The 26,067-nt window shown below is 42.6% G+C and overlaps 1 protein-coding gene across 4 annotated transcripts in view; it reads right to left on the reverse strand.

Moving 5' to 3' along the window:
• The window catches only part of LOC140193046 (formin-binding protein 4-like), a 58,814-nt gene extending 34,003 nt beyond the window's left edge, over nt 1-24,811 (reverse strand). For 2 of the 4 annotated variants that reach the window (XM_072250491.1, XM_072250489.1), the window contains exons 1-4: nt 24,383-24,810; nt 7,909-8,004; nt 6,071-6,201; nt 5,460-5,679 (exon numbers count right to left, since the gene is read on the reverse strand). In XM_072250491.1, the coding sequence (XP_072106592.1) occupies nt 5,460-5,679; nt 6,071-6,201; nt 7,909-8,004; nt 24,383-24,491 (556 nt within the window). In that variant the 5' untranslated portion in view covers nt 24,492-24,810. Of the gene's footprint in view, nt 1-5,459; nt 5,680-6,070; nt 6,202-7,908; nt 8,005-24,382 lie in introns of all 4 variants that reach the window. The other 2 variants (XM_072250492.1, XM_072250490.1) reach the window with 2 other exon arrangements.
• Between the last annotated feature and the right edge of the window lie 1,256 nt (nt 24,812-26,067).

Here is a 26,067-nt window from a genome sequence, read left to right on the forward strand (position 1 = left end):
GCCATATATTTTCTTAATTTTAGACGTATAACTTATTATCTGACCCCTCAAATATGCTTTCATCGAATCCCATAGTATAAATTTATCATCCACTGAATGAGCTTGTATCCAAAAAAAATTGGATGTTTTTTCATAAAATCACAAAAATCTTGATGTTTTAATAACGTTGAATTAAATCTCCACCTATAAGTCACTTCTTCCTTATCAGTCATTATTGTTGTCATTAATAAAGGAGAGTGATCTGACAATATTCTTGCCTTATATTCCATATTTTTCACTCTGTGTTGAATATTGATTGGTAATAGGAAAAAATCTATCCTTGAGTAATTTTTGTGTCTATTAGAATAGAACGAATATCTCTTTCTTTGGGATTGATTCTTCTCTATATATCAATCAAATTTAAATCTTTCATCAATGATAAAGTTAGTTTTACTACCTTCGATTTTGTAACAGCCTTAGTTGATCTATCTAAGACTGGGTCTAAGCAAAAATTAAAATCTCCTCCTATTAATATTTTTTCATGTGCATCAGCCAAATTCAAAAAAGCTTCTTGTATAAATTTTGCATCATTTTCATTTGGTGCATAAATATTCATGAGAGTCCATAATTCCGAAAAAAGTTGACAGTTTTTAATCACATATCTCCCTGCAGAATCGATTATTACATTTTGTCAATTGGTAAGGTTTTATTAATCAAAATTGCTACTCCCCTCGCTCTTGAATTAAATGTAGCTGCAACAACACTACCCACCCAATCTCTCTTTAATTTCTGATGTTCTGTTTCTGTTAGATGCGTTTCCTGCAAGAAGGCTAAATCTACCTTCATTTTCTTAATATGTGTTAAAGTTCTTTTTCTTTCCACCGGTCCATTAAGCCCATTAACATTAAAACTCAAAAAATTCAATAAGTTAGTCATTATTCTTAACGAAGTTACTCCAATCTAAAACGTTACTTAACATCTTAACTCTCATAGTTCCTTGGGGAATCTCTTTAAACTTCACCGTGTTGCTATGTGTTTCCCTCCCAATCATCCAGGCAAAAAGAAAGAAATGAAAGATAGATAAGATACAAAAAGAAAAACAACAAAATACCCCTCTACTAATGTTGTGAATGAAAAAAAGCACAGCACTACCCCCCTCCATTTTGCGGGTCGTGGCTAATTCCGTAGCGATTGGTCAGTATTTCTTCCAGCTCCCCCGTAACAAAAAAATTAATATCACTATTCCCAACTAATATTCTAAACTTTAACCTTTCTTCCCCTCTATCATATAATTAATAATATATTTATATATTCTTTCGCCTTTAAAAATTCACCAAGTCTATTCCTTGACAAAATCTTCATCTTTAATTCATTTCGCTCCCCTGGGTTTGTTCTTGTATCTTCAAAGAATCTTGCACAAACTTCTCCGCTTTCTGGTAGTTGTCAAAATATCTTTTTTCTCCGGCAGCCAAAAAAATCTTCAAGGTTGCAGGATAGCGCAGTATAAATTGATAACCGTGATCCCAAAGGAATTTTTTCACTGGATTAGATTTCTTCCTTCTCTTCAAAAGTTCATAACTTATGTCAGGGTAGAAAAAAATTTTGTTCCCTTCTATCATCAATGGCCCTTTTCTATTCTTGGCAGCTTGAGCAGCCGCCCATAGAATCCTTTCTTTGTCTTGAAATCTCAAACATTTTATTAAAATTGATCGTGGATATTGGTCATCTTGTGGTTTTGGTCTTAGAGCTCTATGTGCTCATTCAATTTCAATTGATCGGTCTTCCTCTTTCATTTGCAAAGTTTCTGGGATCCATCTTTGAAAAAATTCTGCTGGATTGTCTCCCTCTATACCTTCTTTAAGACCAACAATCTTAATATTATTTTGTCTACTAAAATTTTCCAGCACGCCCACTTTTTCCAACAGTCGATTACTTTCCGTTTTCCAGACAAGCATATCATTTTCCACTCTGTCGTTAATATGCTCCATTGTTCTTTCCAACATTTGAAGTTTCTTATCCATTTTCTCCTGTCTTCTCATAGCCTTATCATAGCTCAGCTTCATGTTTGTAATCTCTATTTTTACTCCTTTTAATTCAGTCATTACTTGCAATAAAGCCTCTTTTATGTCTCCATCATATCCTTTACTTTTATTTTCTTCCAGTTCTTCCTCCTCTCCTTCATCTGTGTTCTCTGCGGAACCCGATTCTGAATCTGAGTCACTTTCGCTTTCAGTGACCGTCGGTTCTTGTAGTTTTAAGTTGTATCGATTTGCGCATGCCAACTTCTTTGCGCATGCGCAGTTCCGGCATCATCTTCCCAGGGACTGCTACCGCCGCCATTGCTCTCTGTTCTTCTACGCCAGAGATAAAACGTGTCTCCTCCAAAGGAGATCCAACCTGAGTCCAAGGATCCATCGCTGCAGTAGGCCTTTTTTTCTTCTCGTCTCGTGGCGACTTCACAACGGCAGACTTCTTCTGTTGCGATTTACAAGGCATATCATAAAATAGTCTTGAGAAGTTTATAAGTAGTTTTCGGAAAGTATTTATTAACTTTGCTTTGTTTAAACGGTACTTTGCTGATTTTTTACGGGAGAGCTGGATTCATACGTCTCAATCCCACGTCATCACGTGACGTTCCCCCACATTTTGCGAGCTGTTGATCCTCTTCCACGCTTTGTGGCTCATCAAGTGGCAACTTTGCCGCTTCTTTAGCATGTCTGCTTTTTGTTTACAAGGCCCAGTTGCTAGCTTGACACTCAACCCAGAATGGATTAAAAGGGACTACTTGACACAAAGTACGGTGGCAACCACCAGCTGGCTACATTTTGTGAATAGTTACAGGAAAAATTCAGAAGATGACAACTATTCATTCATTTTAAATAATAGGTGTTTTTGCCAAAGCTATTCGGTGTCAAATTCAAAAAGAAAATTGACTCAACTATGACTAAAAGTTAACAATTTTTTTAAAAAAAATTGAAGAGCGATAAAGATATGATTAAAAACTAACAAGCCTGAGGATTGGGCAGAGCTTAGAATTCAGCAAAAACAAAACATGAAATTTGGCAAAGCAGCCATAAGCAGTTATGATGTTGTGGTTATGATAGATTCCAGCTTTAAAATAGACAGGAATAGGAACCAACCATTACAAGATAAAAGAAAAAGGCATGAACTGCCCAGTAGTATAGAAGATATTTGGCACAGGCATATGTTGAAGACCAGATAGAATACACAAAGTATATTGAGGGAATTGAAAAAGAATACAAGTGCAAAGAATGTTTGAAAAATGATTTGCAAGTCATTTAAAATTAAAAAAGTCAATTGTAAAGAAAAGAACAAAAATACACATGCATTCAGAGAGAATGCATGGAGTGCTGAAGGAACATGTTGTATCACCGAATATGTTAAAATCATTAAGATGAAGAGAACAGTGACACTGGATAGGATAAAAAAGATAGAAAGCTGCATGTTGAAAATGTTGGTGCTTCTCAGTACATTGGACAAATGGAAAGCATTTTAGACAGCCAGGGAAAATAGGGACCATGGAAGGAGGGGAGGTGGAGAAGATTGGATATAACTGGTTTGTTAGCTGTTTCCAAGAGCTGACAGACAATAGGCTAAGAGTCTCACTTCTATTAATTCCTATGTAAAGTTTAAGCAAGACATGACATATCACAACCAGATTTAATATCACCGGGACAAGTCATGAAATTTGTTAACTTTATGGCAGAAGTACAATGAAATACATGATAAATATAGAGAAAAATTGAGATATGTTAAATACATATGTCTATTAAATAGTCATGTTTAAATAAGTAGTGCAAAATAACAAATAAAAGTATTGAGGTAGTGTTCATGGGTTTAATATCCATTTAGAAATCGGATGGCAGAGGGGAACAAGCTGTTCCTGAATCGCCAAGAGTGCATCTTCAGGCTTCTGTACTTCCTTCCCAATGTTAACAGTGTGAAGAGGGCATGTCCTGGGACGAGATGATTCTTAACGATGGACACTGCCTTCCTAAGGCACTGTTCCTACAGAGGCTAGTACCCATGAGGGAGCTAACTAATTTTACAGCTTTCTGCAACTTATTTCCATCTTCTGCAGTAGCCCTTCACCCCCCAAATATCAGATGGTGATGCAGCTAGTCAGAATGCTCTCCATGGTACATTTGTAAAAGTTTTGAGTGTTTCAGTTGACAAAACCAAAATTTCAGAGTAACTGATACAGAAAACCAGGTAATTGCAAAAGTTCACAAACATTTTCTTGCAACTGTTTCGATGCGTGCAAAAACAGCGGCACGTCAGGGGCCTACCAAAAGTGCTTTTCTCTTTATAAAGTTTGTTTTTTATGATTGCAAGATAATTCTATTCCAAGAACTTAGGGTACTACAGGGCTACTCTATCAGTGATTGAGTGACTAGACAGGTGTTAGCTGAGCCCACCGGGATGTCGGAGAAGCTGACCTGGTCGCAGACCGTGTTGCTGCCTGCTACTCGTAAGCGAAGTTGGTGCACTATAATGGTGGGAGATTGTCATGGACATTTCACTTGCAATTGCAAGACTCTGTTGGACAGCGACAATGTAAGTTGCTGCAGGCCCGTCACCCTTGTATGGTGGAGGGGCAGTTGACATGGAAGCTGTGTAGCCTTGGCTTGAGGCCTCGTCCTTACCACAACCTCAGGCTTTCCTGCTGCTGCAGACCAGGTGAGAGTTGCAGAAACACTGCAGTGTGATATCCATGCTCGGCTCGGTCCTGGCCTCTCCCAGTGAAGCTGTCCTCCCGTGTTAGAGCAGTGGAATGACAGGCTGGATTACGTGAGTCTGCGCTCTGCCAGGAAACTGTACCATTGATTGCTGAACATCGTTGCTCAGGGTCTTGGCCTATATGCTCCTCAACCCCCACCCCCCGCCTGCCTCCTCCGAGTGAATATGCTTCTTTGCTCACTATTTTTAAATCTGCTTGCTATTTTGAGTGTTTCGCACCTTGGCCCCAGAGGAATGCTGTCTCGTTCAGCTGTATTAATGTACAAGTTGAATGATAATTAAACTTGATTTAATTTATATATCTCACTCCTGTATGCCCTTTCATCACCATCTGAAATTCTACCAATAATGGTTGTATCATCAGCAAATTTATAGTTGACGTTTGAGCTGTGCCTAGCCACGTGGGTGTAGAGTAGAGGCACACATTGAGGTCTTCCAGTTAGGAAGTTGAGGATCCAGTTGCAGAGGGAGATACAGAGTCCTAGGTTCTGTAGCTACAGCCTATATCCGAAGCAGTGTTATTCTTGGTTATCCAATGAATCCTGTATATGGAAAGGGCAGAGGCAGGTATAATAGTATAACTTAAAAAGTACTTGAAGAGGTACACGAAGATGTAGGGTTTAGAGGGATATAGGTTCAGCCCTATATTGCTCTCTGACTGTATTAAAGAACCATAAAGAGCAGGTTTTGACCAAGCATAAAATTAATGTAGCACATACCTCCAGCCAGTGAATACTGTGTATCATAGTGCCAATCAGCTGCCATGTTACTGCTCACCACCACTGCATTCACTTCATTATCAACATGGTTGTTTGTAGCTTTCTGAGCATTTAATAAAGGTTTGGGTTCTGGACGTGGAGGTGTTGGTGCCGGAGCTTTTGCCTCAGTGGAAGGAGCTGATTCAGAAACGGGCAGAGGTGCTGTAATTGCATCAATTTCCTGTGGGCAGAAGACAAACATTAGACTCAAAGTACATCCGCGACCCAGTGCCTCCTTCATGGTGCAACCTCAGAAATATCTCAGTCCCACTTACAGGAAGGGAAAGTCACGATTAGCATGGAAAGGAAAGGAAAAGTTGAGATTGGAAAATGGTGAAGCGGGGAGCACCCTGGGGAAGTCAGAACATGGTCAAAGTGAGGATGGAGTGAAAAGGCCAAGGTGACGATTCACTGGTACCCTCTCAGCAACCTACTTAAAGAGTGATCGAGCACTGAGTATGAAGAGAAAAGATACAATTGGACAGTGCTGGGGAGAAGTGGGGAAGAGGAGGAAGAAGAACAAGAGGAACGAGAGGCAACACTAAAAAGGTTAATGCTAGTATAATCCTCACCGCCATGAAATTTGCCAATGTGCTGTCAATGTCTGCAGGTTTACTGGACCGTGGCTCCACCTCCTGTGGCTCAGTCTCGGGACTGTCCTCATCGTCACTATCTGTGTAAGCTCCAAGCAAGCCCAAACCACCTGATAAAAGAGCAAGTTAAAGAAAATTTTGAAGCAGTTATATGCCGGTTCATCCCATCCGAATTCACAACCAAAAACAGCAACACAAGGTGCTGCATGAAAAACTACAATACCACATTAATAGTTAACCTTGAGTGGGCTGTTGGCAATATGTAAATAGCATCAGAATGTTGCAAACTGACAGATTATGAACTTGTCCAAAACTACAGAAGTAATACAATATAAGCAAGAACCAGGTGACCCACCATCTAATCCAAGAGACAAAAAGGAATGTTTTTCTAAATGGAAAAACAAGTCTTAGAATAGTGAAAGATCTGCAAATTTATACACAAGAACCATATAAATTAACCTACTGGGCAGATACAGAATGAAAAAAGAGATAGAGATGAAAAATTAACATTTGTCACATGTACAGTACATCAAAATGTATACTGAATTGCATTGTTCATGTAATGACTAACCCCAGTGCAAGATTCACCAAGCTTCCACCTCCAACATAGCACGCCCATAACTCACTAACACTTACATTTTTGGAATGTGGGAGGAAACAAGAGAACCTGGAGGGAAGGCACATGGTCATGGAGAAAAAGTATAAACTCCTTAGAGACAGCAGTGGGAACTGAACCCTGAGCTGTAAAGTGTTATGCTAAGTGCTATGCTACCATGCTGAGCTAATGAAAGTTGGCAGTAACTCAGAGACCGGAATAGAAAGGGAAATAATAGGCTTCAATTGAACCACATCTCAAAGAATGTTCCATTCAATTCTACAGACAACATCCTAAGGATACATTTTGCCTCATACTCACAATGCAGATGCAACAGAACTGGACTTAAAATGTTAAATTACAAGAGGTGCATTGGCTTGGTTTGTGTCTGATTCCAGTCAGTGGCACTCTGCAAATTCTATTCACACCATTTAACTGCACTACATTCTTCAAATTCTCTCCCTAAATCTTCCTTGATCTCCTATTTTCTGATGGCATTTTCTGAAGCCAATAATCAAAGTTTTGGATCAATAATGCTGTTGTTTAGAATTTTGGGTGTTACAATAAAATGGGCTTATAAATACAAATTACAAAGTATGGGAGAGTGAATGGTGGGTGATCTCAAAAGTTCAAAGTAAATTTATTATCCAACTGCATATATGGCACCACATACAGCCCTGAGATTCATTTTCTTGCAAGCATATCATTAATCCATAATAGAATTCATGCAAGCCCACAACAACTTGCACATGTGCAAATGACAACTGTGCAAAACCAAAGAGAAAAAAAAATAGCAATAATAAATAAATAAATAGAGAATATGAGATGAAGTGTCCTTGAAAGTGAGTCCATAGGTTGTGGGAACAGTTCAGTTATGGGTGAGTGAAGTTGACTGAAGTTATCCCCTTTGTTCAAGAGCCTGATGGCTGAGGTGTATTAACTGTCCCTGAACCTGGTGGTGTGAGTCATGAGGCTTCTTTCTGATGGCAGCAACAAAAAGAGAGCGTGACCTGGGCGGTGGGGGTCCCTGATGATGGATGCAGCTTTCCTGCAACAACACTTTGTATAGATGTGCTCAATGGTGCGGAAGGTTTTACCTGTGATGCACTGGGCAGTATCCACTACTTTTTGCAGGATTTTCCAACAAAATGTTCACAGCCCAGGAGGTACATCTTAAAATTTTGAATGGAACCTTCTGGGAATTAAAACAGGATGTAGTTACCTGTAGTCCGGACCACAGCATCTTTTGCTGGCCCATTATTTGCATTGTTTGAAGTCGAATTAACAAATAACTGATCTGACCCATCTTCCTGCTCATCTGCAAAGAAGGGAGAACAGTCTGAATAATGTAGCATTGTACTGATATGGGCACCGTTGTACGACAAAAAACAAAGCTGTTCCATCAACACAAATTACACTGCCCCATCGTGCTTCCACCAGTAAGGGCACTGGAAAGGCTGGCTATCTGAAACTCTTGAATTCCAAGTTAATGTGGTATACAAAAATGAAATCCTGAAATCAAGGTGGACTCCAATGGAACAGAGAGAAGCTAAAGATGGACATGGCCAAATGGGAGTGGGATGGAGATTGAAAGTGCCAAGCAACTGAAAGTTCAAAGACACCCTTGTGTGTGTAATGGAGGTGTTCTGCAAAGCAGTCATCTAATCAGCATTTGGTTTCTGCAATGTAGAGGAGACCCCATTATCAGCACCACATTCAATATATTAAATTGGAAGTGTTGTGCATTTAATAATTCAGTAGAATTTGAGTAATATTGTAAATTCTTGTTCATTTAAATAACTCATTACGGGTTATATGTAAAACTAAGTGAATTGCATTTGTCATGACGCTACCAGGTGATACGTTCAAACTACGACTCACATTTCCCTGCTCTTGTTTTCTTTTAAATTAGTTTAATGCTTTGGAGTTACAAAACCTCACAGTGGTGACAAGGTATTTTAAAAACGAACCAAAGATAGTTACTGGTGAACGCAGCAGGCCAGGCAGCATCTCTAGGAAGAGGTACAGTCGACGTTTCAGACCGAGACCCTTTGTCAGGACTAACTGAAGGAAGAGTTAGTAAGAGATTTAAAAGTGGGAGGGGGAGGGGGAGATCCAAAGTGATAGGAGAAGACAGGACGGGGAGGGATGGAGCCAAGAGCTGGACAGGTGATTGGCAAAAGGGATATGAGAGGATCATGGGACAGGAGGCCCAGGGAGTGGGGAAAAACCCAGAGGATGGGCAAGGGGTATAGTCAGAGGGACAGAGGGAGAAAAAGGAGAGTGAGAGAAAGAATGTGTGTATAAAAATAAATAACGGATGGGGTACGAGGGGGAGGTGGGGCATTAGTTGAAGTTAGAGAAGTCAATGTTTGTGCCATCAGGTTGGAGCCTACCCAGATGGACTATAAGGCGTTGTTCCTCCAACTTGAGTGTGGCTTCATCTTTACAGTAGAGGAGGCCGTGGATAGACATGTCAGAATGGGAATGGGATGTGGAACTAAAATGTGTGGCCACTGGGAGATCCTGCTTTCTCTGGCGGACAGCGTGTAGGTGTTCAGCAAAACGATCTCCCAGTCTGCGTCGTGTCTTGCCAATATATAGAAGGCCACATCGGGAGCACCGGACACAGTATATCACCCCAGCCGCATATCGGGAGCACCGGACGCAGTATATCACCCCAGCTGTGTGTGTTGCTTGAATTTCCAGCATCTGCAGAATTCCTCGTGTTTGCCAAGATAGTTACTGACTTGTTGAGACATAAAGTTTTAAAAAACTGCAGTGAAGACTGACGAGTAAAAAAAAGCGTAACATGTGTAGAGACAGTAGAGTTTTAAAAAAAGGCATAAAATAGAAGAATTCACAGGTTCATACACAGTGAGTACCAGGTGTTGATCATTTTAAAAAAAGTATATAAAATGGCTGGCTACATCAGAAAGATAGACACATACAATTGCTCAATGGGCAACAGGCTCATGCATATTGAGCTAATTGAGTAGTATCTTGAAGCAAATAAAATAGCTAATGAGAAACGAGTACCAATTTTGCTGAGTGTATTGGGTTTAAAGGCATACAGTTTGCTTTGAAATTTAACTGCTGCATCCAAACTAGCTGAAATGAGCTTTGCTGATTATCATGAATGCAATGTAGGAACATTTAGAAACAAAACCATTGTTGATTGCAGAATGTTTTAGGTTTCATAAGCTAAATCTAAACGAAGGGGAATCCATTTCACTCTATGTGGCTGAATTGAAGAGATTGACTGAGCATTGCCAGTTAGGTAACAGGCTTAATGATGCACTGGGAGATCATTTAGTTTATGGAACTTTACAAGAAAGCATTCAAAAATGGCTCCTAACTGAAGCACAACTTACACTTAAAAGAGCAGTTGAAATTGTAGAATCAATGGAAATAGCAGAGGCGCAATTGATGAAAATGAGAGCAAACAAAATTGCAGCATTGAACAGAAACCGGCCTGGCTGAACAAATTGTATTACTATTGTGGCAGGGGGCTCACATACATGAAACCAATGCAGATTTAAAGGCAAAACTTGCAGAAAATGCAACAAAACAAATGCAACAAAGGACACATACAGAGAGTATGTCAGGCAGACAAAAATAAATGGACTGCACAGGGAAGAGATAAAGCTAAAACGTCAAGTTGCAGTTTCAAATAGAGCACTAATCTGCATGCTATTGATGAATAATCTGATAATGATGAGAGTGACACAGGACTGAGTACACTCGAGATTTACAATGTGAAAACTAGCAATAGAACAGCAATCTGGCTTGCACCTGAAGTGAACAGTAAATTAATTTAAATAGAATTGGATTTTGGTTCAGCTGTTTCAGTCATTCCAAAGATGGGTTTGAACAGCATTTCACAGATGCTGAGCTGAAGCCTGCTGATATCCAACATACAACTTCACTGGAGCAAAGATAATTCCCGAGTGATGGTGACATTTGTAACAGTGAAACACAATAACAAGCAAGCCAGATGGAACTTTATGTGGTAAAAACAGGAGAACCAGCATTGTGGGCACACGATTGGCTGAGACAACTACAACTTGATTGGTGATCCATCCACCGTTGGCATGCAATAGTCAACTGAAAGTGATTTAATAAAGGTATTGATGATATAACAACGGTCTCCATGCTGTACACTATGAAACATTGCCCAGAGGACAGACAGGTGTTGGTGCCAACCTCTGATTTGGAAAGCATACTAGACCAAGAAGAATCATGCTGCTTAGAGGAAGTGTGAAAGTGACAAAAGCAGTGGAACAACCACAACATTTCTTGCAAAATGTGGCTTGATTTTAAACTGGAAGAGAGCTCAAGGAGCTTCAGGGAAGTTACAAGTATTTGGTTTTTGTGAGTATAAAGAAGCAAAATCTACTCTGTGCGCTTTAAGGTTATTGCATAAACTCCAAGTGGGAGACAAAAAACTTCTTGTAAACGTAGATGCAAAGACCAAAGCCCAGCTGGATGAATGGAAGGCAAAAATTAAAAAAAAAGTCAATGGGAAAACAAAAACAGAAACAGAGGATTTGTCAGTGATGTAGTAGATGACAAAACCAAGATGAGATCAGATCAGATCGTAAAGGGAGCAATAGAAGGATTATTAAGGAAATACTCCAGTGAACTAAATGGATCTTCCCAACATCAAAAGGCACAAATTAAAAGGAAGAGGAAGAAGAGAGGTGCCCAGAGCTGTCATTACCACTTCCTGCAGTCTCAGAGTCGACTCCTACAACCACCACAAAGGAGGCCCCAGAACCAGAGACTGCTTTCACAGCCACAAGTTTCACTTGCCAAGCAGAGTGATCCCCCTTGTCAGGAAGGACATAACCCCACAAGAATAAGAAATCCTCCATAATGATCAAGTCTTTAGGCACGAATGGGTCCATTTTAATTTTACTGTGATGTGGATGTCTGTATACAGTAGTTCTATAATATAAAATACTATGTATATAGTTGAAATGCATTCTCTGTTGAGTTGGAGTTTATAGCTAAGCAAGTGGGAGTGAAGTGTACTTAATAATTCAGTAGTTGAGTAGTATTGTAAATACAGTGTTCGATTAAGCATTCTTGTTCATTTAAATCAAGCAAGAGGTACGTGTACCCCAGGTTGGAAAGCCCTGGTTTACATTATATAGGTCCTATGTAAAACTAAGTGAATTACATATGTCATGGCGCTGCCATGTAATATGTTCACATCTCACTTAAAGAACAAACTAAGACTCACATCTCTTGTTTTCCTTTGAATTAGTTTAATGTTTTGGAAGTTACAAAACATAATAGGAAGTGCAAATGAATGCTGCTTCATCTGGAAGGACTGACCTTAGCTTCTACTCTAATTTTTATATTCAACGTAACTTCTGCCACCTTCAATAAGGTTGCAACATCAGACATTTTCCTTGAATATTCTGAAAGCATCATTCCATAACGAGTTCATTCCTATTGTCCAGCTACTCTAGTGCAATACTTTTAAACCTCTTCCTTATCACCCTCAAGGGACTTAAACGTGCTTTTCATGTGAAGCATTGAGAAGTCTGTAAAAGATTGAGTATTTATACCTGCATCTACTTGATAAGATCGAAAATTGCCCAGATGCTTGCCCAAACCAGCTAACTGCCGCTGCCTCAATCACTGACTTGTCTTACTAAAAAATAAATTTGCCATTACTCAATTTGTATTTTGCCTTCAAACCTCTTTGCATCCTTGTTCAAATATCATTAAACAGTGCAATTCCAAGGTGGCATAAAATGATAAGGTAGCATTTAACCAAGTGACCCACTAAATGAGCTGTAAAATTGCCCCTCAAAATTTTGTACATCACAATTGGATCCTCTGTAGCCACCACTCCTCCAAGGAAATAAATCTAAACCATACAGTCTCTCACCATAACTAAACTGCTTCATCACAAGTACTATCCTGGTAAACCACTTCTATGCTCTCTCTAGTGCAATTACATCCCTTCTGTTGTGAGGACCAGAATTGCACACAACATTTCTAAGCTGTGGCTGACCCAAAGTTCACGTACCATAACTTCCCTTTTCCTATATTATGCATCCCAGATAACAAAGGCAAGTACACCCAATGACAATTTTATCAGGGCAAGAGTGGAACCCAGTGTGGTCTTCTGCTGCTATAACCCATCTACTTCAAGGGTCAACACGAAATGTTCTTCTTCTGCACACTACTGTGGTAACACATGGTTATTTGTATTACTGTCCCCTTCCTATTAGCTTGAACCAGTGTGGCCATTCTCCTCTGACCTCTCTCATTAACAAGGTATTTTTCTCACAAAATTGCCTTTCACTGGATGTTTTTGTTTTTTCCCCCATCAACCCTTTGAAAATTCTAGAGACTGCTGTGCATGAAAATCCCAGGAGATCACAGTTTCTGAGATATTCATGCCCTCCTGGCACCAACCATTCTACAGTCAAGATTACTTAGATCACATTTCTTCCACATTCTGATGTTTGGTCTGAACAACAACTGAACTTCTTGACCACATCTACACGTTTCTACGCATTGAGTTGCTGCCATATGATTGGTTGATTAAATATTTCCTATGGCTACCTAATAAAGTGGCCACTGAGTGTATACCATATGACTTAACCACTAACTCTTGGCTTTGGTAATTTTGGGCATGCTTGGACTTCTGTTCCTCAATATTCTGTAGGCACTGACATTCACAGTGTATATTCTTCTCTTATTAGCCCCACCTAAACATAATTAAACTCCATATGCCACTGCTCTACCCATTTTACCTAGGCAACCCAAGATGATTCTCCTCAATTTTTAATGTCATCTGTGAACCCAGCAATCATACCTCAAACACTCACATTCTAATCATTAATGCATCTGACAATAAAGGAGCCAGCACTGATGGTCACAGCATCTAATCATAGGAACAATCCTCCATGATCACTCTTTGCCTTCTATTACTAAACCAATTTGCCAAATTGACCACAGGCTTTAACCTTTTGCACCAGTCTGCCGTGGGAACTTGTCACAGTCTCAATAAAGTTCATGCAGCAAAAACTCTTTATTTACTTAACTGATGCACAGCAAGACACCAGGAGTATGTACACTTACGATATACTAGAAAACAGACTTTAAAGCACTGAATCAAAATATCCTGAGGCTGAAAGTCAAAATATTTCCAAATCTTCTATAAATTTGTCTGGACTCCAACCTTTCACATAATTAACCACAAGTCAGCCAATCTTTCTGGTGGAGATATTTAGACCACAAGACATACAAGCAGAATTAGGCAATTCAACCCTTTGAGGCTGCTCTACAAAATGATCCTGAGATTTATTTTTCCTCAACCCCATTCTTCTGCCTTCTCCCTGTAACCATCAGCCCTTACTAATCAAGAACCTATTAACCTCTGATTTAAATATACCCAATGGGTTGGCCTCTACAGCCATCTGCATCAATAATTCCACAGATTCACCATCCTCTGGCTGAAGAAATTCCTCATCTGTTCTACAGGGAGATCCTTCAATCTTGAGGCTGTGCCCTCTGGTCCTAGACTCTCCCACTACTAGAAACATCCCCTTCACATGCTCTCTTTCTACTCTTTCATTCACTTTTACCGGAGCAGATTACAGGAAGAGCCAGTGCAGATATGCAGCTTTTTTGGAGGAGAACCCATTTTCAATGGCAAATTAGCACAGGTCAAGGATATAAGAAAAGCATGCAAAGCAAAGAGTAAAATAGAATATTTTTAGAAGGGTCTGGAATGGGCCACTTGGAACCTTTCAAATGCAATTGAATATGAACTTCAAGAGGAGTAAATATTATACAGTATACAACTTTAAGATTCATCTTCTTGCAGGCAGCCACAAAACAAAAAGCACAACAGAACTCATTAAAGCTACACACATCAAAGTTGCTGGTGAATGCAGCAGGCCAGGCAGCATCTCTAGGAAGAGGTACAGTCGACATTTCGGGCCGAGACCCTTCGTCAGGACTAACTGAAGGAAGAGCTAGTAAGAGATTTGAAAGTGGGAGGGGGAGGGATGGAGCCAAGAGCTGGACAGGTGATTGGCAAAAGGGATGTGAGAGGATCATGGGACAGGAGGCCCAGGGAGAAGGAAAAGGGGGAGGGGGGGAAAAAACCCAGAGGATGGGCAAGGGGTATAGTCAGAGGGACAGAGGGAGAAAATGGAGAGAGAGAGAAAGAATGTGTGTATAAAAATAAATAATGGATGCGGTACGAGGGGGAGGTAGGGCATTAGCGGAAGTTAGAGAAGTCAATGTTCATGCCATCAGGTTGGAGGCTACCCAGACGTTGTTGTTCCTCCAACCTGAGTGAGGCTTCATCTTTACAGTAGAAGAGGCCGTGGATAGACATATCAGAATGGGAATGGGATGTGGAATTAAAATGTGTGGCCACTGGGAGATCCTGCTTTCTCTGCTGGACAGAGTGTAGGTGTTCAGCAAAACAATCTCCCAGTCTGCGTTGGGTCTCGCCAATATATAGGCCACATCGGGAGCACCGGACGCAGTATATCACCCCAGCCGACTCACAGGTGAAGTGTCGCCTCACCTGGAAGGACTGTCTGGGGCCCTGAATGGTGGTAAGGGAGGAAGTGTAAGGGCATGTGTAGCACTTGTTCCGCTTAGAAGGATAAGTGCCAGGAGGGAGATCAGTGGGGAGGGATGGAGGGGACGAATGGACAAGGGAGTCACGTAGGGAGCGATCCCTGCGGAAAGCAGGGGGGCGGAGGGAAAGATGTGCTTAGTGGTGGGATCCCATTGGAGGTGGCAGAAGTTACAGATAATAATATGTTGGACCCGGAGGCTGGTGGGGTGGTCGGTGAGGACCAGGGGAACCCTATTCCTAGTGGGGTGGCGGGAGGATGGAGTGAGAGGAGATGTGCGTGAAATGGGGGAGATGCATTTGAGAGCAGAGTTGATGGTGGAGGAAGGGAAGCCCCTTTCTTTAAAAAAGGAGGACATCTCCCTTGTCTTGGAATGAAAAGCCTCATCCTGAGAGCAGATGCGGCGGAGACGGAGGAATTGAGAGAAGGGGATGGCATTTTTGCAAGAGACAGGGTGAGAAGAGGAATAGTCCCCCCCATTCCTCCCCACTGATCTCCCTCCTGGCACTTATCCTTCTAAGTGGAACAAGTACTACAAATGCCCTTACACTTCCTCCCTTACTACCATTCAGGTCCCCAGACAGTCCTTCCAGGTGAGGCGACACTGCACCTATGAGTCGGCTGGGGTGATATACTGCATCCGGTGCTCCCGATGTGGCCTTCTATATATTGGCGAGACCCGACGCAGACTGGGAGATCGTTTTGCTGAACACCTACGCTCTGTCCGTCAGAGAAAGCAGGATCTCCCAGTGGCCACACATGTTAATTCCACATCCCATTCCCATTCTGATATTTCTATCCACAGCCTCCTCTACTGTAAAGATGAAGCCACACTCAGGTTGAAGGAACAACACCTCATATTCCTGATGGCATGAGCATTGACTTCTCTAACTTCCACTAATGCCCCACCTCCCCTTCGTACCCTATCCGTTATTTATTTATATACACACATTCTTTCTCTCTCTCCTTTTTCTCTCTCTGTCCCTCTGAGTTCCCCCCCTCCCCCTTTTCCTTCTCCCTGGGCCTCTTGTCCCATGATCCTCTCATATCCCTTTTGCCAATCACCTGTCCAGCTCTTGGCTTCATCCCTCCCCCTCCTGTCCTCTCCTATCATTTTGGATCTCCCCCTCCCCCTCCCACTTTCAAATCTCTTACTAGCTCTTCCTTCAGTTAGTCCTGACGAAGGGTCTCGGCCTGAAACGTCAACTGTACCTCTTCCTAGAGATGCTGCCTGGCCTGCTAAGTTCACCAGCAACTTTGATGTGTGTTGCTTGAATTTCCAGCATCTGCAGAATTCCTCGTGTTTACAGAACCCATTAAACAACCTACATAACAAAGATCAAACACCCAATGTGCAAAAAACAGATCAAATCGTGTAAACAATAAAAAAGTAAACAAATAACACAGAACATAAACTGCAGAGTCCACAGTCACAGAGCCAGTTCCGTGCTGAGGCGAGTGCCAATGGTTACAGGTCACAGCTGCAGTCAGTTCAGAGCTGAGTCAAGAAAACCTCACAGAGTCCTTCACCCTTGGTCTTGACGCTTTGATCTTTTTAATCTTGCTTGGCACTTAAATCAGCAAAACATAAGTCAATTTTTCACTCTTGGGCCCGGTCCTGCCGCTAACCATAGGTCTGCTCCAGCAATGTGTAGCACAAAAATGCCAGGTCGTGCAGATGGTTCAAAAGCACAACCCCACAAAGAGGAATTTACCAGGCTCTAGGCTGTGGATTACAGTGATGGAAGTCCAGAAAAAAGTATAATAGAATAGCTAGCAGCTTTGTTTGTCAACTGAAGCACTGTGTGTGTGTGGGAGTGGGAGTGGGAGTGGGAGTGGGAGTGGGAGTGGGAGTGGGAGAGGGGAGAGGGAGAGGGAGAGGGAGAGGGAGAGGGAGAGGGAGAGGGAGAGGGAGAGGGAGAGGGAGAGGGAGAGGGAGAGGGAGAGGGAGAGGGAGAGAAAAAGTGGAAGTCTGTTGAGCTGGAATGAGCGACACAGCAGTCTCTGCCACATAAATCAGTGGGTTTTTGTCTCCTCTGTCATTGTGGAAGGGGTAACGTCTCTCTCCCTTATTAGAGAGACCTGTGGCAAGTAGAAGTGCTGGGTTATGGACCTAGGTCATAGTCTCTTTGGGGTACTTTGCCGCTGCATGGGGGGCTTTGGGGTTCTAACCTTCTGTCATCCTTTGTGGGTTTCTTCTGTTTTGCAGATGTCTGCTAAGAGTAAGAATTTCAGGTTGTATACATTCTCTGATATTAAATGGAACCATTAATTGTAAAGCGTCACCTTGTCTTGTTAGTGCCATCTTTATGGGAATGATATCAAGGAGAAAGAACTGACTGAAGATGATGGACTTACAGGATGAACATGGTTGCACGTTTACTCATTACTGAATTCAAGGTGAAGATAAATAGCCTTAATCATCTGGAATTCTTGACGTGGAGATAAGGATCTGACTTTACCACATACACCATGGTTAATCTATGCTGGGATCATTTGATAGGACAGCATCAGGGAATATCAACAGCAACCACACAAAAAAAACCTTCTACAACCAATTTGATAATCCCTCCCAACACTGTTCGGAATGAAGAATCTCACAACATCTACTTCAGCAGTGAATGAGCCATCCAGAGATTCTGTTGACACTCTGAACCACTTAGACCACTGAATGGTGTAAGGCCTTTCTTCTTTTATGTAACTGCGTATGTTAATTAAAATGGCTTCTTTGTTATGTTAGATGCCGATAAAGTCTCTAGCTAGCACTTTGCTTGGGTTATAATATAGATAACACAGTAAATGAACCAATGGGTGTCAATGTTATTCTTTCTTGGATTGATATGCTGTCTCATATGGCTGGGAGGGGAACCAGGGGGTTTTGGCGGAGAGACCGTCGAGGACGACAGACGTACCGGGAAAGCCCAGGTCAATTGCTTCGGGTGGTCCCGAGCCGCCAAGTCGAAGGGGTCTGGGTGGTCCCGAGCCGCCAGTCGAAGGGGGTCTGGGTGGGTCCCGAGCTCCAACGTGATGCACGAAGAAATTGGAACTTTGATAAGTCTGGTGCCTTCTCCATTCCTTTTTTGTATTGAACTTTTATCTCATAGAATTAGTAATAACTATAAAGTGTAATTGGTAAAACGTACATTGTGTGCTGGCTGATGATTGATGTTTGAAGCCGAAATCAGGTGGCATTTGTACAGCAACCGACGTAACCCGGAGACAAGGTGGGTGGCGGACGGGGGTCTTCCCCTGGATAAGTACCAGCCAATATAGCTAAGCGTTACAATGGTAAGAGACCTCTATACAGGAAAGGAACCCATTTTGGACTTGGTCTTGGACGTAAGTGCAAGGGAAATTTAGTATCAATTCAATTTTAGTCCAGGCTTTGAAGATCTTAAGGTATGATAAGTATAATATTAGTATTCATCCAGCTGAGAGGGAAAAACTTCAAGATTAATGGAAAAATGGATATCTTCTACTAGAGTGAAGTAAAAAACCTTTCAACTAGTGATAGCTCAGTGCTTGTTGCAGTCATTAAAAGCCTAATGTAACAAGCTGCTACTCTGCTTCACCACAGCAGCACCATTTACACTTAAGATGCACTAATGGGGTTCTTTTCTAATTCTGACCATTACATCGTATACTTAGATTGTACTTGGCCAGATCAAATAAAGCAGACAACAGGAATTCAGCAGATGCTGGAAATTCAAGCAACCACACATCAAAGTTGCTGGTGAATGCAGCAGGCCAGGCAGCATCTCTAGGAAGAGGTACAGTCGACATTTCGGGCCGAGACCCTTCGTCAGGACTAACTGAAGGAAGAGTGAGTAAGAGATTGGAAAGTTGGAGGGGGAGGGGGAAGATCCAAAATGATAGGAGAGGACAGGAGTGGGAGGGATGAAGCCAAGAGCTGGACAGGTGATTGGCAAAAGGGATATGAGAGGATCATGGGACGAAGGAATTGCGAGAAGGGGATGGCGTTTTGGCTCCTCCACTTCCTCCAAACTAAAGGTGTAGCTATGGGCACCCGTATGGGTCCTAGCTATGTCTGCCTTTTTGTTGGTTTTGTGGAACAATCTATGTTCTGTGCCTATTCTGGTATCTGTCCCGTCTTTTCCCTTCGCTACATCGACGACTGCATTGGCGCTGCTTCCTGCACTCGCATGCAGAGCTCGTTGACTTCATTAACTTTGCCTCCAACTTTCACCCTGCCCCTCAAGTTTACCTGGTCCATTTCCGACACCTCCCTCCCCTTTCTAGATCTTTCTGTCTCTGTCTCTGGAGACAGCTTATCCACTGATGTCTACTATAAGCCTACTGACTCTCACAGCTATCTGGACTATTCCTCTTCTCACCCTGTCTCTTGCAAAAACGCCATCCCCTTCTCGCAATTCCTCCGTCTCCGCCGCATCCGCTGCTCAGGATGAGGCTTTTCATTCTAGGACAAGGGAGATGCCCTCCTTTTTTTAAAGGAAAGGGGCTTCCCTTCCTCCACTATCACCTCTGCTCTTAAACGCATCTCCCCATTTCACGTACATCTGCTCTCACTCCATGCTCCACCCCACTAGGAATAGGGTTCCCCTGGTCCCTCACCTACCACCCCACCAGCCTCCGGGGGTCCAACATATTATTCTCCGTAACTTCCGCCACCTCCAACGGGATCCCACACACTAAGCACATCTTTCCCTCCCCCGCTCCTCCTCTGCTTTCCGCAGGGATCGCTCCCTACGCGACTCCCTTGTCCATTCGTCCCCCCCCATCCCTCCCCACTTATCTCCCCTCCTGGCACTTATCCTTGTAAGCGGAACAAGTGCTACACATGCCCTTACACTTCCTCCCTTACCACCATTCAGGGCCCCAAACAGTCCTTCCAGGTGAGGCAACACTTCACCTGTGAGTTGGCTGGGGTGATATACTGCGTCCGGTGCTCCCGATGTGGCCTTTTATTTATTGGCGAGACCCGACGCAGACTGGGAGACCGCTTTGCTGAACACCTACGCTCTGTCCGCCAGAGAAGCAGGATCTCCCAGTGGCCATAACATTTTAATTCCACATTCCACTCCCATTCTGACATGTCTATCCACGGCCTCCTCTACTGTAAAGATGAAGCCACACTCAGGTTGGAGGAACAACACCTTATATTCCGTCTGGGTAGCCTCCAACCTGATGGCATGAACATCGACTTCTCTAACTTCCACTAATGCCCCATCTCCCCCCTCGTACCACCATCTGTTACTTATTTTTATACACACATTCTTTCTCTCACTCTCCTTTTTCTCCCTCTGAATATACCCCTTGCCCATCCTCTGGCCCCCCCCCCCCCCGCTCCTTGTCGTTCTTCCCAGAACCTCCTGTCCCATGATCCTCTCACATCACTTTTGCCTATCACCTGTCCAGCTCTTGGCTCCATCCCTCCCCCTCCTGTCTTCTCCTATCATTTTGGATCTCCCCCTCCCCCTCCAACTTTCAAATCCCTTACTCACTCTTCCTTCAGTTAGTCCTGACGAAGGGTCTCAACCTGAAACGTCGACTGTACCTCTTCCAGAGATGCTGCCTGGCCTGCTGCGTTCACCAGCAACTTCGATGTGTGTTGCTCAAATAAAGCAGTCCTCAATTTACAGTAACTACCATATAAAAAATAGAATCTTATATTTAACACATTTCCTATCATAATGAATTAACAGCATACCAACTCTCTGATGGCTATAGAGCAATACAATTCTTAATGTACATACAAGTTGAGTACCACTTACCCAAAATACTTGGGGCTTGAAGTGTTTTGGAATATATAATGATATAGTTTTTGATCACCATTATTTCTGACCCTGAATTTGTGTGCTCCGCGTAATCAGTCTTTATCGTACACTTGCTCATCACGCATCTGCAATGATGTAGCCGTTCAGCTCATTAGATTTTCACCAGTGCCAATCTTGACAAATTCATCAATGAATTTCTCAGCCGCTTCGTGATCAGATATTTTATTAATGCAAATCTTAAAATTTATTGTGCCTTTCCTTAAATTTCTGCAACCAGCCTGCTAAATATACACAATTACCTTTAATATTCAATTCATTGTGTTAGATCTTTGCTTGTTTCATGAACAGGATATGTTCACTTTGATACTGATGGATCCACTCTTTCAATACATAACAAGATCTTCATTTTTCGCTTTATGCAGTGTTTTTCTAGCTTTCATCAACTTCTGATCATTACATAAGTGAGATCACTTCTCAGAACTGTGCGGTGTGCAAAGACCTGCACATCACCTGGGAATCTTCCTAGCACCCTGTGGAATTTTCCATTTGTGATGTCATGTCAGCTCTCAAAAAAAATTTGGATTTCAGAGGTTCTTGGACTTCGGAATTTCGGATAAGGGGTGTTCAACTTGTAGTATGAGACTAAAAACAGCAGAACATTTTTCTAACCAATATGCACAATGTTAAGTTTTAAACAATGTGTATTTTATGCAATAACAAATTGGTTAAAATTGTAATAATATTTAGCTAGCACAATTTGACATGAACAGGTTCTTTTTAGTTTTGTTTTACTATCTCACGCACACCTGTAAACACTGGTCTTGGTGGGACCGTTTGCACTCAGTATGGGACCATTTGACTGAGATTTTGTACAAAGTCAATTGTCATCATCTGATCTGGGCAGAATCAGAAGCTACATACTCTGCCATATGAACAACAAAAAGTTGGTCTAACCTCTACTTTGCATATTACTGTTTCTTCGTTATTACACAAATGGGAATCAATAATATGGAAATCTTGCTTGTTTTTCATGCAAAACTGAACAGTTATACAAATTCTTAAAATACCACTATATTTGACAAAAAAATCAACTTTCACACTGTGAAATAATCCAAGAACTGAAAATTTTTCAAGCAACAAACACAAAATAGAGGAACTCAGTAACACAATCTAAACACGTTATATGACCCCAGTAGACTCACAGGTGAAGTGTCACCTCACCTGGAAGGACTGTTTGGGGCCCCGAATGGTAGTGAGGGAGATGTAGGGCCAGGGGTAGCACCTGTTCCACATGGAAGGATAAGTGCCAAGAGGGAGATGGACAAATGGACAAGGGAGTCGCTTAGGGAGCAATCCCTGTGGAAAGCACAAAGTGGGGGAAGATGTGCTTGGTGATGGGATCCCGTTGGAGATGGCGGAAGTTCCAGAGAATTATGTACTGGAGGCTGGTGGGGTGGTTGGTGAGTGATCATACACTGTGTCTGGTGTTCCTGGTGTGGCCTCCTATATGTCAAACCCGAAGCAGATTAGGAGACTGCTTCGCCGAGCCTGCCAGAAGTGGGATCTCCCAGTGGCCATCCATTTTAATTCCACTTCCCATTCCCATATGTCAACCCATGGCATCGATGAGGCCACACTCGGGTTGGAGGAACAACACTTTATATTCTGTCTGGTTAGCCTCCAACCTGACAGCATGAGCATTGATTTCTCGAACTTCTAGTAACGCAACTCCTCCTTCACCATTCCCTTTTTCCTCTCTCACCTTATCTCCTTGCCTGTCGATTGCCTCCCTCTTGCTTTCTGTCTTCTCCAAATAGATTCCCCTTCTCCAGCCCTGTATCTCTTTCACCAGTCAACTTTCCAGCAGCTTCCCTCCGCCTCCCAGTTCCACCTAACACCTTGTGTTTCTCTATCCCCTCCCTCCAACTTTTTAAATTTACGCCTCATCTTTTTTACTCTCCAGACCCGCCAATGGACCGCTCCCCAAAATGTGGACTGTATTTTTTTTCCATAACTGCTGCGGGGCCTGCTGAGTTCCTCCAGCATTTTGTGTGTGTTGCTTGAATTTCTAGCATTTGCAGATTTTCTCTTGTCTGTGACTGAAAAATTTTCTCTGTTAAAAATGTCACTAAGTAATCATAAACTAGTATGCAAGTGACTATAAATTAAAGGCAGTATGTACTACAATAAAAGGCTTTATAGTCTTTAATTTAAAACAAATGAATATATTCCCAAAGCCAGAGCTCCAGTGTTGGGTTTTGAGTTTGTGTTAAACATGCATGGAAAACACCCTGATAGTAATAAACTCAAAATTACAACTTTTTAAAAAAATTGGAGCAAATGTGAAATTAGCATGAGGAAAAAAGCAAGTCAATTACTGAACTGTATTCAAATTCCACTATTTAATGGATTCATTTTGAAACATTCATTTTCCTGCAAATAATTAATTCAAACCGCTGAATAATGCTTGTTTTACCACAGATTATAATTTACGACAACCGTAGAGACACTTCGGCTAATTTGAACAAGCAGTTGGGGATGTGGTGTGCCTTTACTGCTTGCATCAGCAGTACTTGAGAGTTAATCTCAGGGAGCATGGCAAACTGCACAGGGAATTGTAAAACACTCTGGCCAAAACCAAGAGACTTACGGATTGAGTATTCCAGCCCAGTCTTAATCTAAACTTGTTCAGCATTGCAAAAACTAAAGAACTTTTCTATGAATTCTATTATTGCCACTTTACATATGGATGACAGCTTTTTCTCCATGACTAAAACAATCGCTTTCTAGCTCCCTGTTTTCTTGAAAAAGTTACAGCTGCTTCCCCCCAATCCTCCTGGATCTTTCCAGAATCTGAGTTGCATTGAACAGTAACTAATAAGATGCCAACTATCTTTCTATCCATTTCATTCGGAATACTGGAACACAGACTTTCAGGTGGGGTTGTTAGCACTTGTACTTCTTTCCTCAATTAAATTGACAACACATTGCAAATAACCTTTTAGCCCAATATGGCCAGTTAGTTCCCAATAAAGCCTAATTGGAACACAGGTTACAAATAATTATGAATTATTCATATAAATGCTCCCCATTGCTCATTTTCTGGAGTAACTTAAAATCTCAATTCCCAAGTGGTTTCAATGCAACTTTGAGTTCGCACTGATCTTAGAGGAACATTATGAAGACCCACATGTCCCCTGCAGACACGCGTGATGAGCCAGAATAACCCCAATCAGCTTGCCGCCTCGAAGAGCCCGTTGATGGTTCACATGCCAAATGCCCTCCCTCCTGCTAGATTCCGGCTTTCCCAGCTCACCATCCGAGCCCGAGCCTGAGCCGCGATCCTCCTTCTTGTGACCGGATTCCAGCTGAAGGATCGGCCGCCGCCGGCTCTGCTGCAAGTTGATTCGCGTCTTCTTCCCCATCAAAACGATCTCTGGGCACGGCCTCGGCCGTCGCCCGGGATGGGCCTAATCCTCAAGCGCTCTCAGACCCCTGCTCCGGCCTACTTCTCCCGCGCCTTCGGGGTTCCGGTTAGGGCCTGCTCCTACCGTCGCCCTCTGGGCGTCAGTTAAGGCTCGATTCACCCGTCGCTCTAAGGGTTACAGATCGGGCCACCTCCTCCAGCCGCCCTCCGCCTTCGGTTCTGGCCTGCTACTCTTGCCGAACTCCACACCCCTGTTCGGGCCTATTCCTTCTACCCTCTCCGCGTTCCGGCTCGTACCGGCGCGCATACGGTGACTTCACCACGTTAAGCGATGATGTCATGACGTTAGGTTCGCGCGAGCCCCGTTGACGGCTGCCTGCTGAGGTTGGCGTGTTGGTATCGGCCTCTAGTGGCACTGGTTCCGTCGGTTTAAAAATGTAAGTTCACACTTTGTCTCAGCACAATAGTCCTCCATTTCCCTTTCCTTCAAGTGTTTATCTAAATGCTCCTAATGTATCTGCCTCTATTAATTTAACTATTTTTAATATTTAATATTTGTAATCCAGGGAGTGGGAAGCGCAGAATCAAATATTGCTGTGATGATTGTACGTTCTAGTACCAATTGTTTGGCGGCAATAAAGTAAAAAGTATCACCACCCCACTCTCCGTGTAAAAACCTACCTTCCCCATTGTAATTTCCTCCAGTCACCCTAAAATTATGCCCCCTTGTATGAGACATTTGCACCCTGGGATAAAGTCTCCAGCTGACCACTCTATCTATGCTTCATCATCTTGTATACCTCTATCAACTCACTTCTCATCCTCCACTGCAAAGAGAAAAGCCCTTGTTCACTCAACCTATCCTCCCCAATCCAGGCAGCATCCTGGTAAATCTCCTTTGTACCCTATCTAAAGCTTCCATATCCATCCTGTAATAAGGCAACATAATATACAAAATGCTGGAGGTACTCAGCAGGCCGGCCAGCATCAATGGGAAAGATTACAGTCGACGTTTCAGGCTGAGATCCTTTGGCAGGACTGGAGGAATGAAAAAGCTGAGTTAAAAGCTGGGGGAAGGGGAGGTAGGAACATAAGGTGATAGGTGAAACCTGAATGGGGAGGGATGAAGTAAAGAACTAGGAAGTTGATTGGTGAAAAAGATACAGGGCTGGAGAAGGGGGACTGTCAACCAGAAAAAGTGGGATCTCCCTGTGGCCACCTATTTTAATTCCACTTCCCATTCAGATATGTCCATCCATGGCCTCCTCCACTGTCGTGATGAGGCCACTCTCAGGTTGGAGGAACAACACCTTATATTCCGTTTGGGTAGCCTCCAACCTGATGGCATGAACATCAATTTCTCAAACTTCCGGTAAGCCCCACCCTTCACCTTTCCCCATCCCTTTTCCCTCTGTCAACTTATCTCCATACCTGTCCATTGCCACCCTCTGGTGCGACTTCCCCTTTTCTTTATTCCATGGCCTCTGTCCTATTAGACTCCCCCTTCTCCAACCCTGTATCTCTTTCACCAATCAACTTCCCATCTCTTTACTTCATCCCTCCCCCTTCAGGTT

This window comes from Mobula birostris, unplaced genomic scaffold, assembly GCF_030028105.1.
Source record: "Mobula birostris isolate sMobBir1 unplaced genomic scaffold, sMobBir1.hap1 scaffold_361, whole genome shotgun sequence".
Lineage (NCBI taxonomy): Eukaryota > Metazoa > Chordata > Chondrichthyes > Myliobatiformes > Myliobatidae > Mobula > Mobula birostris.